Here is a 24,338-nt window from a genome sequence, read left to right on the forward strand (position 1 = left end):
TACGTTTCTGTTCACCCCGCAATGGCCATTAGTTAAAAAGAAAGGGGGAATTGTTGGTATGCATGAGACCCCTTCTGTTTCATTTGGTTTAAATCCCCCCTGCTTAACACTATTCTATTTACATAACCACTTCATTCTATTTATATAACCGCTGTTAACAAGCACCTCCCTCCAGGGCATTGGTTCAATCCCCACTGTTTCATGATATGTTTTTGCTCCACCCCCCCTCCTTGTCACACTCTGATTGTCACCAGTCACTTTTCTCTCCACCCTCTCTATGTCACACCCTGTTTCCACCCTACTTGTCAAGTATATATAAAGACAGCATTGTGAGTTTTAGAGTACTTTACCTTGAGTTTAGCTTAGCTCGTCTTAGATTGTGCTGCGTCCTGCATGAATAAAGAGATACTGCCTACAGCTCAACTATGAGTCCCTGGTCGTCTGTTACCCGCCCGTGAAGCCAGCCCGGAGAAAACAACCTAACCCGTCGAAAACGACACTAGTCAGAAAGCTTCCTGTGAGCACTGCTTTCAGCCATCTGGCATTGAGTGCACATGAAATGTTTGCAAGGTTTTAAAGCAGGATCTTGGGCCAAGATGAGCTCACAGATGTGAGGCAGGAGGGTCACAGAAAAACAAAAAACAACATTTGCAAAAGACCTAGATGCCTCTGGACAGGAGCATCCTTGCTGCCTCAGCACTCACCTGGGGCCTTGAGTTCAGCATCGATAAAGGTGAGCAGTTCCTGACAGATGCTGCAGTAAGGAACAGGCCAGGTCAGGAATCGATGGTAGGTTGTGGCTGCTTTCAGAAGGAGATCTGAGTCTGGGGGAAAGTGTGGAGTCTAGGGTGGAGAGGGAGAGAGAGAGAGATCTGGGTGAGAGACAGCTTTTGGTGTTCCAGTAGAGGCCTTGCTCCCTTTTGGAATGTTCCACAAAGGACATATATTTTCTGGCAGCAGAGTATCAGAAGAAAGGAAGAATTGAAGGTTACTCACAGGGAGTATATTACAGATGAGAAATAGGGTACCCAAGGTTATGTCTGCAAGAAGGGTCTAGTTTTTGCCAAACATGGTCTACACAATAATCAAGAGTGAGGGCCAGGCTGTGGCGCACCTGGTTGAGTGCACACATTACAGTGCACAAGGATCCGGGTTCAAGCCCCTGATCCCCACCTGCAGGGGGAAAGCTTCACAAGTGGTGAAGCAGGGCTGCAGGTGTCTCTCTGTCTATCTCACTCTCTATCTTCTCCTCCCCTCCCAATTTCTCTCTGTCCCTATCCAATAATAAATAAAAATATTTTTTAAAAGAGAGAAAAAATAATCAAGAGTGATTCTCTCCCGCTCTTTTCTTTCTTTCTTCTTCTTTTTGCTTCCAGGGTTAGCAGTTAGCTGGGGCTCTCCTGTCGGCATTACAAATCCACCACTCCCAGCAGCCATTTTTTTTTTCCTTTTTCCATTTTATTTGATAGGGCAGAGAGAAATTGAAAGGGGAGGAAAGACAGAGAGAAAGAGAAAGATAGACATCTGCAGACCTGCCTCACCACTCATGAAGCTTCTAGCCTGCAGATAGAGAGCAGGGGATTGAACGCTGGCCCTTACTTGGGTTCACAGTACTCTGTGTGCTTAACGGGTGACTCTCTTGGGGGCTGGGGACTGAGTGGGGGTCTGTCACCCTGAATGAAGCTCATTCTAAATGGGGCCACTGGTGCTACTCACTTCAGGAGGATGGTATTTAATGCCTAACCACTTTTATTTAAATATTCTACCAGAGGTGGGTGTGGTGTGGAACTATAAACTATAACCCACTCTTAATCACAAATAAAAAAATGAAAAAAAAATAAATGTTCTACCAGAAGCAACCATTTCTTTGAAGTGGGTCCACTCAGTGTATATGGAGTCATTGGTTGCCACTGGTTTGGTAGAGACAGATGGTGATTACACTGGGTACAACTGATCTCTGGCATGCAAAATGAAGTGATATAAAATCCCTCCACTGAAGGTCTCTATGACAGCTGTGACATCTCCACCAAGCACCACGGTGTGTCCACATGGAATTAATTACCAGACAGCTTTCAAGACGGCTGCACAGAAGCCATCAGAAATGTGAGCCCACCTCCAGCGGCCCCGCTTGATGAGTACTATCCTTGTACCTGTCTCCAGTGGCATGAAGGCTACGTTCCCTGGCCCCACCCGTGAAGATAGCTCTTTCCTCTCTCCCCACTCCCCTTCCTCCATACTCCCTGGCCTGGCGCATGGTGGAACTTACACCGAGGACTGTGGAGTAGAAGAGCAGGGCCAGGGGGGCCAGGAGGTCATAGGTGCCCTTCTCCTGAACCTGTGGAGAGATTAGGGAGAAGTGAGACTCATTCACAGGGTGCAGGGCCTGTGCTCTCTTGTTCTGTATCTTGTTCTTGTGACAAGTTATGTGGTCACAAGACATAAAATTGGAAATCAGCAGTTAGAAGGGGGGGGAAAAAACCCAGCTCAATTACTCAATATTAACCCTTTCTAATCACAACTATAGCTGATGTTACAATGTACTTCTCCTTACTCCATTTTTTTGTTGATTTTCTTCTACAGTTATACTCACTGCCTGCACGTTTTTCTCCAAATGTCTTTTATACAGAATATGTACACGTTTCACATATAATATTGACATATGAACGAATTTCTGATTTGCTATGTGGTCTCCAAAACCACCTCCCCCTGGGCCGTCCCCTCTCTTATACATTAATCTTTTATTTGTGTTGCCGTTTTTTTTTTTTTTTCCAGTTTGCTGTTTATCTCTTCATTTTATAGACTTTTTTAATGAACAGCAATTACAAGTATTGAGTTTTCTCTGTACAAGGTTTTGTTGATTATGTAACATAACTTCACCCTTATGTTTCTTGAAGCTTAATTTTTAAAAAAAAAATTAAATCTTTTAAAAAAAATTTTAAATATTTATTTATTTTCCCTTTTGCTGCCTTTGTTGTGGTTATTGATGTCATTGTTATTGGATAGGACAGAGAGAAGTAGAGAGAGGAGGGGAAGACAGAGAAGGGGAGAGAAAGATAGACACCTGCAGACCTGCTTCACCGCCTGTGAAGTGACTCCCCTGCAGGTGGGGAGCCGGGGGCTTGAACCGGGATCCTTACTCTGGTCCTTGTGCTTTGTGCCATGTGGGCTTAACCCACTGCACCACCACCCGACTCCTGAAGCTTCATTTTTCTCTTTCTTTCTCTTTTGTCTCTTCTTGTGATCAGGTTGCTTGATTCAGATCAAATAATACATGCTATGATTCTTTTCAAGCTCAGCATCACTTTATTGGGGGAATATAGATTTGCAGGATTGCTGGTCTCACTAGGGCACATTTCCATATTTCCCAATACAGATGTCAGACTACCTCACCTTCCATTAAATCTGCCTCCCACACTACCTAAAGGACTTAGAGTCCCATTTTCTCAGATGAAAATCTTTAGTTCATCTTTAATTTCATTTATTATAGGGTATGAATTGAGAAGCCCCTATTCTGTCTTTCTCTTAATGTCTAGTCAATTTTCACTCCTGACCATCTAATAAATATTTCTGATACAGTTTCACTGCATATTAAATTTTGTTTATGTTTTGGGACATTACCTATCATTTTTACTGACCTCAGACTACTCCTTTTGACACTTCTCCAAACTTTTTTTTTTTAGATTTATCTTATTTTTATTTTATTTATTTATTTTTTCACCAGAGCACCGATCAGCTCTGGTTTATGGTGGGGCAGGGCATTGAACCTGGGACTTTGGAGCCTCAGGCTTGGCAGTCTGTTTGCATAACCATTATGCTACCTACCCCTGCCCCCAGCTTTATCTTATTTTTATACATTTTTATTTGTCCTATTTTCATGAAAGACAGAGACACACAGAAAAAAGATACAGAGACCAGAGCACTGGTCAGCTCTGGCTTTTGGTGGTGTGGAGGGCTGAACCTGGAACTTTGGAGCCTCAAGTTTGAAAGTCTTTTTGCAAAACCATTGTTAACTTCTCAGTTACACTGAATTTATTTTAGACATTTGAGAGGATTACTGGCCCCCCTTTTTTTTTTTTTTAGAAAACAATTGTTTATTTTATGTGAGAGGGACTCTACAGGAGCACTCAGCATATGTGGTACCAGGATTTGAACTCAGAGCTTATCCTGTGCAAGTCCTGCACTCTAATACTAAAGGGGTTCCTAGCCACCAAAATGATTTTCTTGCTATTCAAAAGATTTTTTTCCCCTTTTGTTGCCATTGGTTGTTTTTTGTTGTTGTTGTTGTTATAGTTATTGTTGTTGTTATTGATGTCATCGTTGTTGGATAAAACAGAGAGGAGGGGAAGACAGAGGGGGGAGAGAAAGTTGCTTATGAAGCGACTCTCCTGCAGGTGGGGAGCCAGGGGTTTGAACCAGGATCCTCACACCTGACCTTGCACTTTTCACCACGTGCACTTAGCCCACTGCGCTACCGCCTGACCCCCCTCCTCAAAGATTTTAACATTCTTTATCTTTTAGGTATTTTATTTGTTCTTGTGGTGCCAGGGATCAAACCCAGGGCCCCATCAGGTAGAGCAAGACCCCACCACTGAGCTATACTTTTGATCTTTGAAACATATCACCAAATGGCTTTTTAAAACCTTGCACATATGAAAGTCCCAGTTAGCTGTACCTTTCTCCCACGTGGACTATTATACTTCTCCCCACCCCCAATTTTCTAGGCAAAATTTGTCTTGTTATGGTTTAAATTTACATTTATTTTATTTCAACTGAGGCAACACTCTCCCCATATTTGTATACAAGTCACTGACAGTACCACCTGGCATATCACCTGTAGAATCCTTTGGTAAAAAAACTGCTAAAGGTCTCTCAGTCTGTCCTGGAATGCAGGGGAGCTGGAGAGGCAGAGAGAGCTCTACCACCCCTAATGTACCCAGTGGTCTTGACAGGCTCATATGGAGAATTCTCCTGCTCTTTACTCTGAGAAGACCAAGTAGCTGATACATCTGCTGCTAGAACCTCTTTCAAAATCCTCTCTGAGTGCTACAGGGTAGTTGATCCTTGACAATGAAACTGGTTATAAATGTAATACTCCAGGAGGATGGGCGGTAGCGCAGCGGGTTAAGCACCTATGGTGCAAAGCACAAGGGCCGGCTTAAGGATCCCGGTTCGAGCCCCCAGCTCCCAACCTGCAGGGGAACCGCTTCACAAGCAGTGAAGCAGGTCTGCAGCTGTCTACTTTTCTCTCCCCCTCTGTCTTCCCTCCTTTCTCCATTTCTTCATTTCTCTCTGTCCTATACAACAACAATAATAACGATAAACAACAAGGACAACAAAAAGTGGGGGGATGGCCTCCAGGAGCAGTGGTTTTGTAGTGCAGGGACCAAGCCCAGTGATAACCCTGGAGGCAAAAAAAGTATTACTCCAGAAAAACATCTGCATTGTTCTGCTTATGATCAAGGTTCAAAAGAACCAGGTGAATGGTGCTGCCAGATTAGAAACTTGAATGTCTTGATAAGCCAAGACTTTGTTGCGATATGGACGGCTAATGAAGAGAAGATCACATACTATCCAGATTGCTCATGTATTTAAAAGAGCTGGGGAAGAGCTGGGTGTTGGCGCACCTGGCTGAGCACACATGCTATGGTGTGGAAGGACCTGGGGTTTGAGCCCCCGATCCACATCTGCGGGGAGAAAGCTTTTATGAGTGGTGAAGCAGGACTGCAGGTATCTCTCTGTCTCTCTCTCTGTCACCCCCTTCCTGCTCAACTTCTGGCTGTCCTTATCCAATAAATAAAGATAATTTAAAAAATTAAAATAATAATAATTTTTTTTAGATTTAAAAAAATTCTATTTTACTTATTTTCCCTTTTGTTGCCCTTGTTGTTTTTTATTGTTGTAGTTATTATTGTCATTGTTGTTGGGTAGGACAGAGAGAAATGGAGAGAGGAGGGGAAGACAGAGAGGGGGAGAGAAAGACAGACACCTACAGACCTGCTTCACCACTTGTGAAGTGACTCCCCTGCAGGTGGGGAGCCCAGGGCTCGAACGGGGATCCTTATTCCGGTCCTTGTGCTTTGCGCCACGTGTGCTTAAAAATAATAATAATTTTTAAAAAGCTTAAAAGAGTCAGAATTCTCTGTAGGGATTCACAGCTATTCTGGAATCAAATACCAGTTCAGCTCAGTGTTCAACACACTCCTTAGATTTCAGCTACCTTTCCAAACATTTTTTTTAATGTTTTTTTTTTTTGAGGGGAGGAGAGAAAGAGAGAACACAGCACCAAGGTTGTCTTCAATATGGGGGGGACCAGGCTCAAACCTGGGTTGTATGCATGGTAAAGCAGCACACTATCCAAACAGCTACTTAGCTGCTCAGTGAGCTTTCTCTTTCATATCTGCTTTTATGGATGTTTCTGAGGGAAGGCACTGGACACAGCTTCCTCCCTCCTTCCTAGCTAATACTGTGACTAACCAGCAGTGTGTACTTCCAGAAGTATCTTCAACTCAGAACCCTGGTTCACACATCTCACGTCCTGATTGAAAGTACCCCATACCACTTCTGAGAAACCCTCAATTCACAAGTGCCCTTGAAACAGACTGTTCACAGGTTCCCAGGCACCTGGGTCTGACATTCTGTTCTCTGAAAGCAATCCCGTCTCTGCCCTTCAATCGCTGGCTGCGCCTCACCTCTCGAGTTTTCTGCAAGATCAGTTCTAGGAGGATAAGGAAGTGGCCTGGGTCCCTGCTGACCAGCTCCTGGAGACTCCAACAGTTCAGACATAGCCCAGCTGGAAAGAAAGAAATGGGTAGGCAGTCAGTTTGGGACTGGGGAGAAGTAGGACTCCCTGGGGCTGCCCTGGGATATTTCTTTCTAAAGTAAGAGTCCCAAAGAATTCTGGATGGGCACTCAGTTTTAGCATGCCCAGGAAGATGCGATCCCAAGTTTCTAAGCCTTTTGCATAAACAGGATACTTAGGAAACACAGAGGTGGACTGAGACCCTCATGAGAGGCACTGAGCTGGTCATGATTCTGCCCCCTCCCTGCCCCTTCCTACCACCAGTTCTCCCACAACCTCTTCCACCCCTGTCCTGGTTTCCTTAGTGGGTATGGGAACCTCCTAGACCCAGGGAGTAGGGCAGAGGCAGGGTCTGCTGAAAGCATTGAGAAAGAAACCACAGAGAGTTCAACCCCAAGGTTCAAGGTCAAGTCCACCTCAGGCAGAAGCCACTGGGGCTTCTTGGGGCAGCCTGGCAGTAGAGGCCAGGAAGGGGAAACTACATCCATTCATATTTTGAGAGCTACAACAAGCATGTTGTCACTCTGTAACTTCCCCAGATTTCCCTGTTCTGTCACTCTTTGTTTCCCTGCAGTCAGCAAGGGTAAACCCCTAAAAATTCAAGGGGCATTCATAGAGGCCCATATGTGTGCGTGAGGGTGTGTGTGTGTGAGGGTGTGTGTGTGGGGGGGGGGCGTGCAGTCGTGGTAGAAGAATTTGATGGAACTTAAGCTCCAATAACTGTCATGTCGATGGGCTCCTTCGAAGGCCGTGAGACCCCTGACTGGGTTCATATGTCATGGGTCTTTGCAAAACTTGCGTAAGTCAGAGTATTCTGTATTCTTTTATAGAATGATAGTCCCTTAGATTCTGTAAGAATGGGTTCTCTTAGGCTGGGGAGACAGCATAATGGCTATGTAACAGCAAACTAAAAACAAATAAACAAAAACTTTCATGCCTGAACCTCTGAGGTCCCAGATTCAATCCCCACCACAAGCCAGAGCTGACCAGTGCTTCAGTAAAAAAAAAAAAAAAAAAAAAAAATCTCAAAATGTGAGTAGGAGGCAAGAAAGAAGAAGACTATCATTTCAGTGTGGAAAGTAAGGTTCCCTAGAGGATAAGAGGTTATGCAGACAATGAGAGAAAGATTTAATCCATTCTGCTTATGTCCACAGGAGAAGGCAAGCCTCTCAGAGAAAGTGACATCTGAGCAGAGAGACCAGAATGAGAAGGAGCCAGCTATGTGCTACAAGAGGAGAGTCCCAGTCTGCAGAGTCCCTGGGGTAGGAATGAAATACGTATGTCCCAGGAGTGATAGGTAGTTATCTCATGGGGGTAGTTAGGGAGGCGAGTGAAACATGAAATGTGAAAACAATTTGTAAGCATAAGGAATTATCACAAGTAGACACTAGAATTCAGACACAACTCCCCTAGCCTCCAGAGAACCCCCTTTTCTCAGTCCTGGGGAACAGGGAACCGGTTTCCATGCCTGGTCCAGGAGTCACCACAGTCCCCGAGGTGTCGTCCTTGGGCCCAAAGATGTTCTGCCAAGTACAGCAAGACTTACCTGACCAGGAGGTAGAGCGACGGTTGAGGCTGAGCCCGTGCAAGCAGCGCTCCAAGGCATGCAGGATGCGGTCCTCCGTGCACGTCGTGGCCCCTGGCTGCATCCTGAGTCATCGCCTACAAGGGGGGCAGATTCCAGTCACCCTGGAGAACCCCAGACTCTAGGAGCACATGGCCCAGCCAGCAGCAGAGCTGCAGAGTGAGGGGTCAGGGTAGGAGCAGAGAGGTGGACAAGAGCCTTCCTGCCACCAGGCAGTGCCAGGCACTTCCAAGCACAAGGAGAGTGCCCAGGGAATGTCCCAACCCCAGTGGGCTGAGCAGGAGAACCTCAAAGGAAAAGCATAAAACACTTGGGGGATTATTTCTGAATTTCCACACCTGTGCCTCCCATGGATGGGAATGGGAGGGTGGCCAGGGAACGCTGCAAGAGCTCCCTCAGTGTGCTGGGGGTTCGAAAGCTGAGGCTCAGCGGAGCTGTTTTCATGTATTCCCCACCCTTACCCCTGTGCTTAGATGTCCAGACTACAGGCACCTGGTCCTTTTCTGCCTTCACCTCCATTCTGACCACCTTCCCTATGCTTTCTCTGAATTTTGTTAAGAGTTGTAGCTATTCAAAGACCTCACTTGCCCCCCTTACTTTTGCCCCAATAGAGAGATGGCAGCTTAGCTCAGATTGAAAGGCTGCCAAGAAGGGGGTTTAAGACAGGTTTTTTTTTTTTTTTTTTGGGGGGGGGGAGATGCTCCGCCTATTAGAGCAACAACCTGCATGCCCAAGGACCCAGAGGTCCCAGGTTCAATCCCTGAGACCACCTGATGCCAGAGGTGAGTGTTTTATTTTTTTAATTTGGTTGGTTGTTTTATCTTTTTCATTTTTCCTCTCTCTTTGTCTCTCATAACAAATAATAAAAAGAGAACAATTAGCCCAAGAGGGGGAATATGTAGAATGTCAGATTCTGAGAGCCTTCAGCAGACCCAACTCATCTTCTTATGTCAGAGCTGCCTGCCATCCATTGGACAGCCATGACAGGAAGTGAGGCCCCGTGATTCTGCCTGGTCTCCAGCATCAACAGACTTAGCTTCAAACCTCAGCTCTGATACCTGTGAGTCACCCAACTGCAGGCACATTTCTGTAATTTTCTGAACCTCAGTTTACTTACCTGTGGGGGTGATAGTGGTGCTCCTGGCCCCCCACCCCTGCCAGGGATCTGCCATGCTGAGAAGCTTTCAAGAGCCAGAGTTACCATGCCACAGCTTTCACCACGGCCACCCTCGCCCTCGGGAATCTCCCTGCATTCACCCCATCCAGGCATGGCCCAATGCTGGCCAGTCAGTCCAGGTCACAGGGGAAGCAGTGGTCCAACTCCACAGAACCTGGGATGGACCAGGAAACCACAAGCAGAAGCATATGGCTTGGAACAGCCATGCAAACTACATGCAAAGCAATGTGTAACCCTCATAGTGCCCAGCAGCAGGGCTGGGGAACTAGGCTCCAGAGGCCTTATGCAGGCAAATCACACCCTCCCCCCATGGGGTACAGGAAAATCACTCCCTACACCCTGTGAGACAGATGCCTCTGTCCCTTGTGAACCTCCCAGCATCACTTTTCCTCAGGGATGTCCCTGGCATCATGCAGGGCTGGGGTGGCATAAAGTCATCCATTCTTCAAGTATTTGCTGACTACCCATGATGTGCCAGGTCCTAGGGGCACAGCAGCAGTGACTAAAGCAGGAGGCACAGATACAAAGGCTGGGGAGATGGTTCACTGGGCAGGGCGTGCCATGCGCAGCAGCACTGGAAGATATTCAGTGTTGTGATATCTCTCTTTCTGTAATTCCACCTCTTTCTCTCTCTCTCTCTCTCTCTCTCTCTCTCTCGCTGAAAAAGTCTGCCTGGGAGCAGTGAAATCACACCTGTGTGAGGTCCTGGCTCCAAAGAAAACACACACACAATCAATTTACGAAGAAAGGGTTCATCAAAGAAGCAGGTGCATGCTGTGAAGAAGGTGACGGTGCTGGGGGGTGCTGGATAGGGGGCCCCCTTTCTATCACTGGAAGGTCAGGGAAGCCCTCAGAAGGGTTATTTAAGCTGGCTGAAGATGCTTGGAGAGAAGGTGAAGGAACATTCCAGAGAGAGAAGACAGCGTGTGTGAAGAGTTAGGCGCAGGCTGAGCCTACCAGGGACTGAGACCCCAAAGTCTGAGGCTGGAGTCCCAGCCTAGCCCAGGACACACACCAGCCTGTTTCTCCTACATCTTACAGCTGGTTTTTGTTTATTTGGTTGTTTTTTTTTTGTTTGTTTGTTTGTTTGCTGTTGTTATCACTGGGGCTTGCTTTAAAACAAATCCACTGCAAAAAATCACTGAAGGAGAGAGAGAAAAGAGACACCTGTAGTGTGCTTTTCCCTGCAGGTGGAGACAGGGGTTTGAACCCAGGTCCTTGCACATGGCAATGTGTGTATACTATCAGATGCACCTCCACCCACCCCCATCCTTTCCTCCAACTGTTGAGTTCAGAGACACTCTCACTGGTGAGTCAGGACCACAGACCTTCGGTGTTTCCACTGACAGCACCTGGCTGCCCGAAGCCCTCCTCATGATCCTTCCTCCACAGTCATCCTTGGGCCTCTTATCAGCTGGCACCTCCTTGGGAAGCCCAGGTTGTAAGCTCCTCAACAGGCAGATATGAGGCTCCTGGCCCCTTCCCTCATGTAGAGAGTGCTGGTTGGGGATCTATGTCCCTGGGAATGAACACTGGACCCTCTGCCTTGAGTGGCAGGCCAAATACAAGGGTCTCTCAAGGGCGGCCCTATTAAGGATTAGGGCTAATAGCAGAGGTAGATAGCATAATGGTTATGTAGACAGGCACTCAGGCTTGAGGCTCCAGGGTCCCAGGTTCATTTCCCCTGCACCAGCATAAGCTAGAGCTGAGCAGTGCTCTGGCAACAACAACGACAACAACAACAACAACAACAACAACAAAAGGTTAGGGTGAATAGCAATTGCTGGGGGTAGGGGTACGGTAGACTGAGCACCTTCTAAAGGATGGGTTTGGGCCTTGATGGAATGGCCTGGCTGTCACCAATGGACCCCGTACCCCGATAGGCTAGCTCCCTCCATCACTTCCATCCTCCTTTTTATGGCAAGTTCTTGGAGGGAATTCAGGTCAGTCTCCCGTAAGCCTCTCATGTTACACAAAGGGGAGCAGCCTGGAGGCGAAAGAAGCAACAGAGTCAACGGCCAGGGGTATCAAATGGACCTTTTGTTATGGCCAAGGGTATCAAATGGACCTTCTGTTTTTTCCCAGTGGAGGCTAAAGCCCAGCTCAAGGACAAAGAAGCCCAATTACTTATATGTTAATGTCTCAGTCACAGCAAGCAGTCAGGAAATGAGGACAGAAATCACACAGGGGGTGGGGTGATGGGATATGTCAGTCCAGAATATCCCAGGGGCCCACCTACCCTGGTCATATGGCCTTGTCAATGCAGGAGGACTGAGGAGAGACAGCTTGTGATCCATTCAAGAGGGCCCTCCTTTGTCTCTCCAGAGGTGGGAGGGGGAGTTTCAGTGACTTCTTTACATACACTGGATGACTGACAGATGAGGTGCAGCCATTGTGTCCTCAGTTCTGTCTTAGCCAGTAGGTGTGCTCTCATGCTACCCATAAGCCACGGCAGGTAGATAGAAGGTGTGGGGTGAGGGAGCAATTTGCAGGCCCATTGGCAGGCAAACACACCCCTCTTTGTGTGTGTGTGTGTGGAGGGTTAGATAATAGGGATAAACTGGACTTGAGGGAGTCAGGCAGTAGTGCACCAGGTTAAGCGGACATGGTGCAAAGTGCAAGGACCAGCCCCTGGTTCTTCACCTGCAGGCCGGGGAAGGGGGGGGAGGTCACTTCACAAGTGGTGAAGCAGGTCTGCAGATGAGGTTTCTATCTTTCTCTCCCCCTGTCTTCCCTTCCTCTCTCCATTTCTCTGTCCTATCCAACAACAATAATAACCACAACAATGATAAAACAACAAGGGCAACAAAAGCAGAAAAAATAACCTCCGGGAGCCATGGATTTGTAGTGCAGGCACAGAGCTCCAACAATAACCCTGGAGGCAAAAAAACAAACAAACAAAAAAAAAAAACAGGACTTGAGTTACTTCCTTGATGCTTCCCCTAGAGGGCCCTTGGCAGGTTGTGGGGAACTTGGCAGGTCTCTCTTTGGGGCCAGGTGGTGGGGCAGTACAGCACACACATTACCATGAGCCAGGACCTGGGTTCAAGTCCCCAGTCCCCCCTGTTGGGGGGGAGCTTCACAGGTGGTGGAGCAGTACTACAAGTCTCTTTCAAAAAAAAGCTATGGAAAATATATAGCACAGTTCAGCAACTTGCCTGATGTCACACAGTGCAGTGCTGGCAAAGCCAGGATGTGAACTCAGGATTCCTGGCTTTTACCCGCTGCAGCAGTGCCCCTCGGCTCAGTCAGAGACAGTCACAAAAGGAAAACAAAGCCACTTCATGTTTCTACCCCAGCAAGTGAAGACCTAGTCTATAGCCTCCAGTATAACCTTGCCTAAAGACAACAAGAAGAAGCACAGTGGCTGGATCTGGAGTAGGAAAAAGCAGGTACTGGCAACCATCTTGAGCACACCATTCCAGTCTACACCGGCTATCCCCTGCAGCCCGGCCTTCTCCAGAGAGAGGGTAAGGCCTCGAAGCAGCATCAGCAGTCTAGCTGGAACAGGGCAGACCACGGTGGCTTTGCCAGTCTGGAGCGAAGGCCGAGCCATGTGAGCTGGGGCTTTATAAGACACTCTGTCAGCCCCTTCGGTGATGAGCAAGCTAGTTGTGTCACAAGGCATAAATGAATCAGCCTGCCTTCCCGTGTCCCTGTAACTCCTGCCAACACTAGATGCAAAGGAATATGATGATCTCAGTACAGCTCTGTCCTCCTGGGGTCGGAACACTGTCCTGTGGCTGCCAGGTGCTTCCCTGCATCCCTCTGGTGGTTGCCAGTCCCTGCTTTTTCCTGCTCCAGATCCAGGCATCTTTCCTATCTATGGGCCTCAGTGCTTTGAGCCATTCAATAAAGACAATCTAGGTCTCCTTGGAGGGCAGGGTATACCCAGGGCACTGGGCAGAGGTGCTGCAGTGCCAGACTCCCTACCATACTAACACCATCTCAAGTTCTCCTTGGAGGCAGGACTTGCCCAAGACACCAGACCCAGGGAGCCCAAAGGCCAGCTGAAAACTCTCCGGCTGAACTGCTGGGAACAGAGGTGAGAGGAGGAGTCTGGACCAGCACGCAGAGGCTCAGTGTCCTTTGGCTTTTCGGCAGGCTCATTTCCGTTTGATGAGTCAGTCACCAGTCGTTTCTTGTGACTTGTCAGCAGAACCCTGGTGGCTTTGGGGGTGGAGATGTAGGGAGAAGCATCCTCTTCTCCCTCCCTGAGGATGATGTCTTTTTTTTTTTCTTTTCCAGTGTTTTGACAGGCTAGGCTTGGCCTCCCCTGTACCCTCACTTCCAGAGCTTTTCTTTGTCTTGTCTTGCTCACAAGAGTTGCTGTTGTGAAATTCTACTGGTTGCTGCGGATGGGAATAAACCCCCACTTTCCATGGTGGGGAGTGTTGAAATATGCAGTAATCGGGCCTGACCCCATCATCAAGTTCCTCTTCTGAGCCTGTATGAGTGAATCTTTTCTGGGGACTCCGAACATAACAGTGAGGTCTGGAGTTGAGGAGGAACCCCAGAGGCAATGAGCGAGGCCTCCTTTCCACACACTGACATGACTCTAGGATGCAAGACGGGGTCGTCTCAGCTCAAGTGCAGGGCTAGACAGAGGGCCAAGGTTTGCCTAGGCCCACATGGTACATGACAGAGGGTTTCGTCTCTCATGGGGGTTCGCAAACGGAGTGGAATGGCCACCTTGGGGTGGGGGTGGGGGAGGCAACATCTCATGGGGGCAATGGTCTTGCAAGATCTGACAGGCCTTCCACACCACAACCTGGATGCTCTAAAACATTCCTGGTCCATGCTTTAACACCATAGAGACAGAGATGGGAATCGGTGAAGGACCAGGGTATGTTGCTTCTGCATTGATCGCACCTGCTTCAGTCCTGGGTCACACCACCCCCTTCCTGTTGTCCCCTGTGGCTTGACCTCCCTGCTCAGGCCCTTCTCTCCTCCTCATGATGGCTTACGGTACAGTCTGTTCTCTGACCTAATTTTTAAAATTCTCACATTCAGCACAGGAAGGATATATCAGAAGCTAAAGAGACTGGGGTGGGAGAGGAGAGGAGAGGAGAGGAGAGGAGAGGAGAGGAGAGGAGAGGAGAGGAGAGGAGAGGAGAGGAGAGGAGAGGAGAGGAGAGGAGAGGAGAGGAGAGGAGAGGAGAGGAGAGGAGACAGGGAATGTGAGAAATAGTAGTGATGGAGGAGGGACTAGCTATCACCCTGAGTCTTAGAACTATAGCAACATCTCACAAGCACCCCCCACACACCCAATTAACTCCAGTTAATCTGGATTTAGCTAATAGCATAAGTACTTAACATAATCTCATTCAAAGGTATGGGGAAATGAACAATCTAGCCTGTGTGACCTTAGAAAATAGTTAATACTATTGATATAAAGCTAAAGACAGAGAGTCAGGCAGTCGTGCACGTGGCACAAAGTGCAAGGACTGGCTTAAGGATCCTGGTTCCAGCCCCTGGCTCCCCACCTGCAGGAGAGTCGCTTCACAAGCAGTGAAGCAGGTCTGCAGGTGTCTATCTTTCTCTCCTCCTCTCTGTCTTCCCCTCCTCTCTCCATTTCTCTCTGCCCTATCCAACAATGACATCAATAACAACAATAATAACTACAACAATAAAACAAGGGCAAACTCCTCCTGTCTTCCCCTTCTCTCTCCATTTCTCTCTATCCTATCCAACAACAACGACATCAATAACAACAACTATAAAACAACAAGGGCAACAAAAGGGAATAAATAAATATTTAAAACTTTAAAAATAGGGAGTCAGGCGGTAGTGCAGCGGGTTAAGTGCACGTGGCACAAAGCACAAGGTCCAGCTCAAGGATCCCGGTTCGAGCCCCCGGTTCCCCACCTGCAGGGGAGTCACGTCACAAGCAGTGAAGCAGGTCTGCAGGTGTCTGTCTTTCTCTCCCCCTCTCTGTCTTCCTCTCCTCTGTCCATTTCTCTCTGTCCTATCCAACAACAACAACAATAAAACAACAAGGGCAACAAAAGGAAATATTTATTTTTTAAAATTACAAAATAAAACTAAAGACAGAAAAGAACTACATATAGATATTTTTGTTTGCTTTATTTATTTATTTATTTATTTATTGCCTCCAGGGTTATCGCTGGGGCTCGGTGCCTGCACTATGAATCCACTGCTCCTGGTGACCATTTTTTTTTATTGGATAAGACAGAGAGAAATTGGGGGGGAGGGTAGAGAGGGAGAGGGAACTGTTTTACTGCTTGTGAAACAATCCCCCTGCAGATGGGGAGCTGGGGGCTCAAACTGGGATTCTTGCGTGGGTCCCTGTGCTTTGTACTATATATTATGTGTGCTTAACCTGGTGTGCCACTGCCCACCCCCATACAGATATTTTTTTATAGTTATTAAAGCTGTTTCTCTAAGGGTGTGAGTTAAAAGGTCAAAAATCAGGCAGGTGGGGGCGTAGATAGCACAATGTTATGCAAACAAACTCATACTTAAGGATCCAAAGTTCAATCCCCTATACCACCATAAACTAGTGCTCTGGGGGGAGGGGGAAAAGGTTCAGAAATTTCTCAATACTTGCTCTAGGATTGGACAAATAAGTGAATAAATAAGTCATAAAGAAAGAGAGCCAGTTTCCAACTGTTGGAGAAATAAATTATACAGATAAGGACAGAGAGAAGTCTAGAATGAGTCAGTCTCGTGGCGTTGAACTAGAGCTGGAGAAATCAACATGAACGCGTGGTTACAGAGAGCTCGTGTAAAAATTGTGTGGATGGTTGGGTCAATGCACATGCATGTGTTATTGAGCTTTGTCTATTCAGAGGGCATAGAAATGATGTCCCAGCAGCAGTGAGCACACCTAGTGTTCAGATCTTGATTTCTAAAGACCATTATCCAATCAGAAGAAATGGGGCTCTGTATAGGAGTGGTGGATTCTAGGATTGGGGCAGGAAACACACAAGATAAATTCAGAGCATCGCTGAGTGTCAGAAAACAAGTCAGTCTTTGAAAATGATGTTATTAAGATAACTGGCCAGTCCTTCTCAAAGTGTCAAGGTATCCAGTCAAAGAACAATCTAACTACTTCAAAGATGGGCAAAAGGCTTAAATAAATACTTCTACAAAGTTATATAGATGGTCACTAAACACATGAGATATTCAACATCACTAATTATGCAAATGCAAGTTGAAAGCACAGTGAGCTATCACCTCATACTTAAGATAATGGCTACTGAGGGACCACAGAGATTGCACTGGGTAGGGGGCATGCCTTATCATGCATGCAGCCTAGGCTTGAGCCCCAGCACCATGTCAAAGGGTCTTGACAACAAGGAAGGCTCCAGTGCTGGTTTTTTCTCTCTCTCAAAAAATTTTTTTTCATTATCTTTATTTACTATTGGATGGAGACAGAAATCGAGAGGGAAAGAGGAGATAGAGAGGAAGAGAGACACCCCAAGCCCCAGGTTCAATCCCCCACACCACCATAAGACAGAGCTGAGCAGTGGTCTGATGTTTCTCTCTCTCTCTCTCTCTCTCTCTCTCTCTCTCTCTCTCAAAAAATAAAATAAAATAAATAATATATTTTTTTTAAAAAGAGAGAGAGAGGGAGAGCGACAGAGAGGCACCTGCAGCCCTGCTTCACCACTTGTGAAGCTTTCCCCCTGAAGATGGGGCCCAGGGGCTTGAACCTGGGTCCTGGTGCACTGTAACATATGCGCTCAACCAGGTGCACCACCACCCGGCCTCTCTATTTCTATTTCTGTATTTTTCCTTCTCTACCTGAATGCCAAAGCCAGGGTGGGAGGTGTTAAATTGTGCATGTACATACAGAGCTTGAGCTCCTCAACACACAAACAAAACTAAAAGGAAGTGAGCACTAATAGAAAGGTAGAGGAAATGGAATCTTTGCACACTTTGGGGGAGCGTGTCTAATGGACTCAGCCACCATGGGAAACACTATGGTGCTTGCTCAAAAAAAAAAAATTAAGAAATAGATCCAGTAAATGATTCCAAAATTCCCCTTCTGGGTCCAGTATCTGATTCCAAAATCCCACTTCTGGATCTAGAACCAAAAGAATCAAGCATAGGAACTTGAGCAGGCCATGGTCATCAAGGAGTCATTTGCAATATCCAGAGAGTAGAAGCAGCCCAAATGCCCATTGACAAAATTGAGTGTAACAGACTCTACCATTCAGCCTTAGGAAGAAAGAACATTCTGACCTTGATTTCACTCATAACATGAATGAATCTTGAGAACAGGATTCTAGTCACAGAAAGACAACGATGGTATTCCACCTATATGAGGAATCTAACACAGTCAATTTTGTAGAGATATAGAGCACAATGGGAGTTACTGTTTCATAGGTACAACATTGGATTATTTAACAGGCAGTAATAGTTTAATAGGAACAGTGTTTTACTTTTGCAAGAAGAAAAGAGTTGTGTAACGATGTGGTGACATCTTTGGGGTAGGTGAACTCCCTCTAAGTTTGGGTCTAAAGAACAGGATTGGAGGGAAAGACAGAGGGAGAAATGAAGGGAGGGAGGAAGGTTTCAATGAATGGTTTTTTTGTTTTGTTTTTTATCAACTACCATCCTAAGCATTTCCACTTAATTGCCTAGTTGAATCATCTCCTGATATATTCATGACTATTCACGGTTCCTTCAGTTTCAGAAAGGCCAGTCGTTAACTTGGCCAAGTCCCTGTGGCCACAGTTCTGACAGCCTGACCTGGAAGCATGTCCAAAACTAATTTCCAAAATGTCTATTCTTTCTGTGCCATGATCACAAGACATCATTTCCACTTTTTCCTAACACTGCAGAGACTGAGTCTGCAATTTTATCTCTGTATTATCATTTGAAGTTTCTAGGGAAGACATTTTGCACAAAAAATTGCCTGGATCCTCTTTCTCAGTGAGTCCTGTTCTAAGGATAAGGGTTGTTCCATTTCTCCTGTAGCCTTTTTTTTTTTTTTTACAGTGTGAGTCTTGAAGGGACATTTAATTAACAAGTTGAGTCTGTTATGCTGGGGGGATGGATCATCCTGCCAGTGCCCTTGTCCAGTGAAGAAGCAATTACAGAAACCAGAATTTCCACCTTCTACACCATCCCAATACCTCAAAAAGAGTGGTAGAAATGTTAGGGTAAGATGACCAAAGGTCTCTGAACTCCAACTCCATCAGGACTCAGAAGGAAAAGAAGAAAGAAAAATAAATAAATAAAAGAAAGGATCTTTGGAAGTAGTCATCAGTGTGGGTCTGACTTAGAAAATAAGAGAAAGGGGGTCGGGCGGTAGCGCAGCAGGTTAAGTGCACGTGGCACAAAGCGCAAGGACTGCCGTAAGAATCTCGGTTGGAGCCCCCAGCTCCCAACCTGCAGGGGAGTCGCTTCACAAGCAGTGAAGCAGGTCTGCAGGTGTCTGTCTTTCCCTCTCTCTGTCTTCCCCTCCTCTCTCCATTTCTCTCTGTCCTATCCAACAACAAACGACATCAACAACTACAATAATAACCACAACAAGGCTACAACAACTAGGGCAACAAAAGGGGAAAAAAATGGCCTCCAGGAGCAGTGGATTCATGGTGCAGCCACTGAGCCCCAGCAATAACCCTGAAGGCAAAAAAAAAAAAGTAAGAGAAGGCAGGAAATAGGAAAAATGGGCAAATATACACAAATATAGGCAGATAGTTATAGAGATAATAGTTAACCCATATCTACAACCTTAGGAGAACTACTGAGGCTTCCGATGGAAGGAATAGGGATCCAGAACTCTGGTGGTGAGAATGGTGCAGAATTATACCTGTTATCTTATCATTTTGCAAATCAGTATTAAGTAACTAATAAACTTTTAAAAATAAACAAATGATACAAAAGAAAAAAAAAGAGATGTAAAGGGAGCAGGGAGAGAGAGAATACAACCACTTGTAGCACTGCTCCACTGCTTGTGAAGTGTCCCTCCTGGAGCTCAGAACTGGGGGTTGAACCCAGGTCCTCCCACAATGTAAAGCCACCATCTGATTTCCATAGACATTTTTCTTATAAAGACAGTTATGACTGTGGTCCAGGAGATGGCTCAATGGATAAAGCATTGGAATCTCGAGCATGAGGTCCCGAGTTCAATCCCTGGCAGCACATGTACCAGAGTGATGTCTGGTTCTTTTCTCTCTCTCCTCCTATCATTTCTCATGAATAAATAAATAAAACCTTTAAAAAAAAAAAAAAAAAAGACAGTCATGACTTGCAAATCCAAAAACAACCTCCCCCCCAAAAAAAAAGTGAGTCTGTTATAGCAGTTGACTGTGGCTAAGGGGCTGCCAAAGGATTTGAGGTGAGAACAAAGTGGTGATGGTGTGGCGAGGAGTAAAGAGAGAAGAGGATGAAAGAATACATAAAAGGAGAACCACTGAAGCAGAAAGGGGCTAGGTGTTTGCCTGCTCCCCAGCATCGCTCACACTCTTCTTTACCAATGCAAGGGCACAGGAGTGCTCAGGAAGACGACAAGACAGCGCTGTGTTATGGTTAAGAAGAAATGGAATGGGGAATGGAGGAGGCAGAAGGACATTAGTACGTATGCAGCACTGGCTCCAAGCCAGATTCTCTGCTTAGGGCTTGAAGCGCATGCTCTCGTTTATTCTGAATGGACCCACAGCTCTCTGGACATACAAAGGTCGGTCAAGTAGAGCTCCTGAGGCTCCATGACTTTCACAAAATCACACACCAGCGAGTATCACAGGTCGGACTTGAACCCACATCATTCTGACTCCTTTTTACTCAGTCATCTCCAAGAGTACTGAATAAAAACAAGATATACGGTGTTGTCTTTGCAAATAACTACAGTCATAACAGCTGTTAGTCATAACAGTGAATTAAGGGCTTACCGCATGCTAGGCACTGTTAATTAGCTTTTTTTGGGGGGGGGAGCTCTGCATATACTTTTCCCCAGGGGCTGCACCAGCATTCTTTTCTCTCTAAATTCTTGCCAACATTTGTCATTTCCACTTTTTTTTCCCAGTGTGGGACACATTCACAGGCCATGGCCGGTGCGCCGCTATGTTCCATCGCTGGGGAGCCAGAGACGACCCGAACTGCCCCTGCGGCTCCAGACAGACTATGACCCACATAGTCAACGACTGCCACCTCTCCAGATTCAAAGGACGTCTCGAAACTTGACATCAGGCTCAACCTGATGTTGTTGACTGGCTACGGAAGAAGGGCAAACGCTAGAAGAAGGACTGGTGTGAGGTGGGATCTTATTGTGATTTGAAGTTTGCATTTCTCTAACAATACGTGATGTGAAACTTTTTTTTTTTTCAGATACTTGTGGGCTATTTGTATGTCTTCCTTGGAAAGTGTCTGTTCAGATCTTTTGCTCATTTTTTAATTAGGTTGCTTGTTGGTTGTTGTTGAGTAATATGGTTTCTTTATGTACTTTAGAGCTCAGTCACTTGTCAGATAATTGATATGGAAATATCTTCTCCCATTAGTTTGGTCACTTTTTTTTTTTACTTTTATGGTAGCTTCTCTCTATGTATAAAATTTTTTTAACTCCATGCAGTCACATTTCTTTATGTTTGCTTTAGTTTATTTTGCCAATGGAGTTGAATCTCCAGATACATCTATGATGTTAAGGTCCTGGCCTGCACCAACAATGTTTCTTTCTATACCCCACATGTCAGTAGTTTCAGGGCTAATATTCTAGTCTTGAATCTATCTTGAGTTAATTTTTTTTTTGTATGGTGTTAAATGATAGTCTGGTTTTCTTTTTCTGTACATGGCTCTCCAGTTTTCCCAACACCATTTGCTGAAGAGGCTTTCTTTCTCTCCACTGTGTGGTTTTGGCTCCTTGGTCATATACTAGCTGTCTATATCTGTGTGGCTTTATTTCTGCATGGACTGTCCTTTTGAATCTAACAGGAAATGTTTGCTCTCAGTACCAAATGTGTAGTAATCTTATTTAGCCTTCTCCTTTTCATTTCCTTCAAATTCTTGCCCAGTCATATAGCAAAAGTCCCTCACTTGTCCCTTTCTAACCCATTCATGAATGTGATTTAATTAGGACAAAGAGAAGCTTCTTTAACAAGAAAAAACTATCATGAAGGCTTGTGAACAGAAGTGCAATCAGGCACTCCTCCTGATACATGACCAGGTATGGCTCATGACTTTGAATGAAACAAAACCTTGATTTCCAGAGCCCTGTTAAGCTCAGGCTAGAACTCTCTAGGGCTCTACAGTGTCGTTTATTAAGATATCAGAACAGAGAGCACTGATACAGTCTCTCTAACTTCTCACCAAATAAAACACTGAAGACAAAGAAATAAGGAAAAGCAGGTGCACCACCACCCAAAGTGAGAACTACTGAAGACAACACAGTCGGGGACTGACACTGCGTCTAGGTCAGATGAAAACTGATTAAAGAAAACCAGGCTTCCTTCAAGTCAAATCTCTATAGAAATGGACAGAGCTTTATCCACGGTTGATTAAACTCTGCTCACCAAGTAGGTCTGTACTCTTTACAGATACTTGATTCCCTCTGTCTTTTCCTGTAATAGTGATGGGTGGGTCATCTGTGCTGAGGTGGGGAAGTTTGGGAAGAGGATAATTTAGGAGGAAAAAAGTAAAGCCAGAATCATGTCTTGGTCAAGTTATAGTCCATTTTAACCCGACAAAGAGATCCAGGTTGCAACTCTAGACTTGAGAGTTAATAAAACATAGTGATCAGTGAGGTTAGGAACAGTGTGAAGAGAGAAGTACAGGGAGCTTAGGACTCAGCCTCAGGGCATTCAGGGTTAAGAGATAGCACACGTGGGGGGCAGGTGATGGCACACTCAGTAGAACACATGTTAGAGATAGCACATGTTCAGGGATCCAGGTTCAAGCCTCCAGTCTCCACCTACTGGGGGGAAGTTTTATGGATGGTGGAATAGTGCTGCAGGTGTCTCTCCTTATCTATGTCTTTTATCATCTATCAAAACGAAAGACAAAGTAAAAATGGCCACAGGGAGCAATGGAGTTATGTAGGCTCCAAGTCCCAGTGATAATTCTGATGGCAAGAAAGGAAGAAAGAAAGAAAGAAAGAAAGAAAGAAAGAAAGAAAGAAAGGAAGGAAAGGAAGGAAGGGAAGGAAGGAAGGAAGGAAGGAAGGAAGGAAGGAAGGAGAGAAAGAAAGAAGGAAAGGAAGGGAGGGAAGAAGGAAGGAAGGGAGGAAGGAAGGAAGGAAGGAAGGAAGGAAGGAAGGAAGGAAGGAAGGAAGGAAGGCCAGACGGTGGTGCATTTGGTTGAGCACACACACTATAGTGCACAAGGACTCTGATTTGAGTACCTGGCTCTCACCTGCAAAGGGGAAGCTTCGCAAGTGCTGAAGCAGGTCTTCAGGTGTCTATTTCAGAAATAAGCACAGAAATGGGACAAATTTAGGTGTGTGTGTGTGTGTGTGTGTGTGTGTGTGTGTGTGTGTGTGTGCGTGTGCGTGTGCGTGTGCGTGTGTGTGTGTGTGTGTTGTGTGTGTGTGGTGTGTGTGTGTGTGAGTGCGTGTGTATATGTGTGTGTGTGTGGTGTGTGTGTGCGAGTGCGTGTGCGTGTGTGTTATAGTCACTTTGTGGTGTTAATGAAGACCACCATCTTGGATTTCCTTTCCCATCAAACAGTCAGTAATAAGCCCCTTCCCCACTTGGGTGGTGTCAGAGGAAGCCTGGTAGGGGAGTCAGGACTTTCACTTCTGTCCAGTGGTGATGAGGTCACTTCCTCTCCCCTGTGTTGTCTCTGGGGTAGTACTGAGCCAAGGGAGTTACCAGTGGGAAGCTGAATCTCCTACTTCGCGCAGCAAGAATAAGAAACGCCTTCCCAATGTCAGTGGAAACTGAGAGTAGAATCTGGATTTTAACTCACCGGCAATAACAAGGTAGTGGCCCTCCAACTTCTCTTTTCAGAGAAATGCTGGAAAAAAACCAGTTAAACTAGAAGGCTTAAGTAAGATCTAGAGCTCCTCACTTTCATAATACTCAAAACACCCAGGTTGAAAAGAATTTTTTTTTTTTGTCCAGAGCCCTGCTCAGTTCTTGCTTATAGTGGTATAGAGAATTGAACCTGGGACTTTTGGTGCCTCAGGCATGAAAGGCTTTTTGTATAACCCTTATGCTATCTCTCCAGCCCTAAGATAGAGAGGCAGAAAGTAAAAGCGACCATAGTACTGAAACTTCTATAGTGCAGTGAGGGCCAGGCTTGAATCCGGGTCGCACACATGACAGAGCGGCACACTATTCAAGTGAGCTATTTCACCAACTCAGAAATAAGTTGTCATAGCAAGAAGTTATCTCAGGGACTGGGTGGTGACACACCAGTTGAGCACACATATCACCGTGCACAAGGATCCTGGTCCAAGCCCCCAGCCCCCACCTACCTGTAGGAGGAAAGCTTCACGAGTAGTGGAGCAGTGCTGCAGATGTCTCTCTCCCAATCTATCATCCTGTCATCCCCTCCCATCTCAATTTCTCTGTCTCCATCCAATAAATGAACAAATAAAATGCTTAATAATAATAACACAAGAAGTTATCTCAAACTGAATGAAAGAAGGCAGTCAATGAATGGCAGTACCAAAATGATAGGTGATAAAATTACCTAACAAATGAGGAAGAGGCTGCTGGGGGATCTGACATAATGCTTATGCAAAATAGCTTTCACAGCTGGGGAAATGTGGACTTTTTAGCCAGAAAGAGATTACACTGCACTGGAATAGCTAAAACATAGCAGATCAACAATACCAAGCTGGCAAGGATATGAAGCCACTGCTTGCT

The 24,338-nt window shown here is 45.9% G+C and overlaps 1 protein-coding gene across 4 annotated transcripts in view; it reads right to left on the reverse strand.

The window, feature by feature from the left end:
- Positions 1-24,338, reverse strand: part of PIK3R5 (phosphoinositide-3-kinase regulatory subunit 5) — a 92,134-nt gene that overhangs the window by 34,708 nt on the left and 33,088 nt on the right. For 3 of the 4 annotated variants that reach the window (XM_060204415.1, XM_007522558.3, XM_060204416.1), the window contains 4 exons: positions 8,346-8,461; positions 6,690-6,790; positions 2,267-2,335; positions 705-843 (listed from right to left, as the gene is read on the reverse strand). In XM_060204415.1, coding sequence (XP_060060398.1) covers positions 705-843; positions 2,267-2,335; positions 6,690-6,790; positions 8,346-8,448 — 412 coding nt within the window. In that variant the 5' untranslated portion in view covers positions 8,449-8,461. Of the gene's footprint in view, positions 1-704; positions 844-2,266; positions 2,336-6,689; positions 6,791-8,345; positions 8,462-12,900; positions 13,271-24,338 lie in introns of those variants that run through there. The other variant, XM_060204417.1, reaches the window with a different exon arrangement.

The sequence above is a fragment of the Erinaceus europaeus genome, chromosome 12, assembly GCF_950295315.1.
Source record: "Erinaceus europaeus chromosome 12, mEriEur2.1, whole genome shotgun sequence".
NCBI classification, from domain to species: domain Eukaryota; kingdom Metazoa; phylum Chordata; class Mammalia; order Eulipotyphla; family Erinaceidae; genus Erinaceus; species Erinaceus europaeus.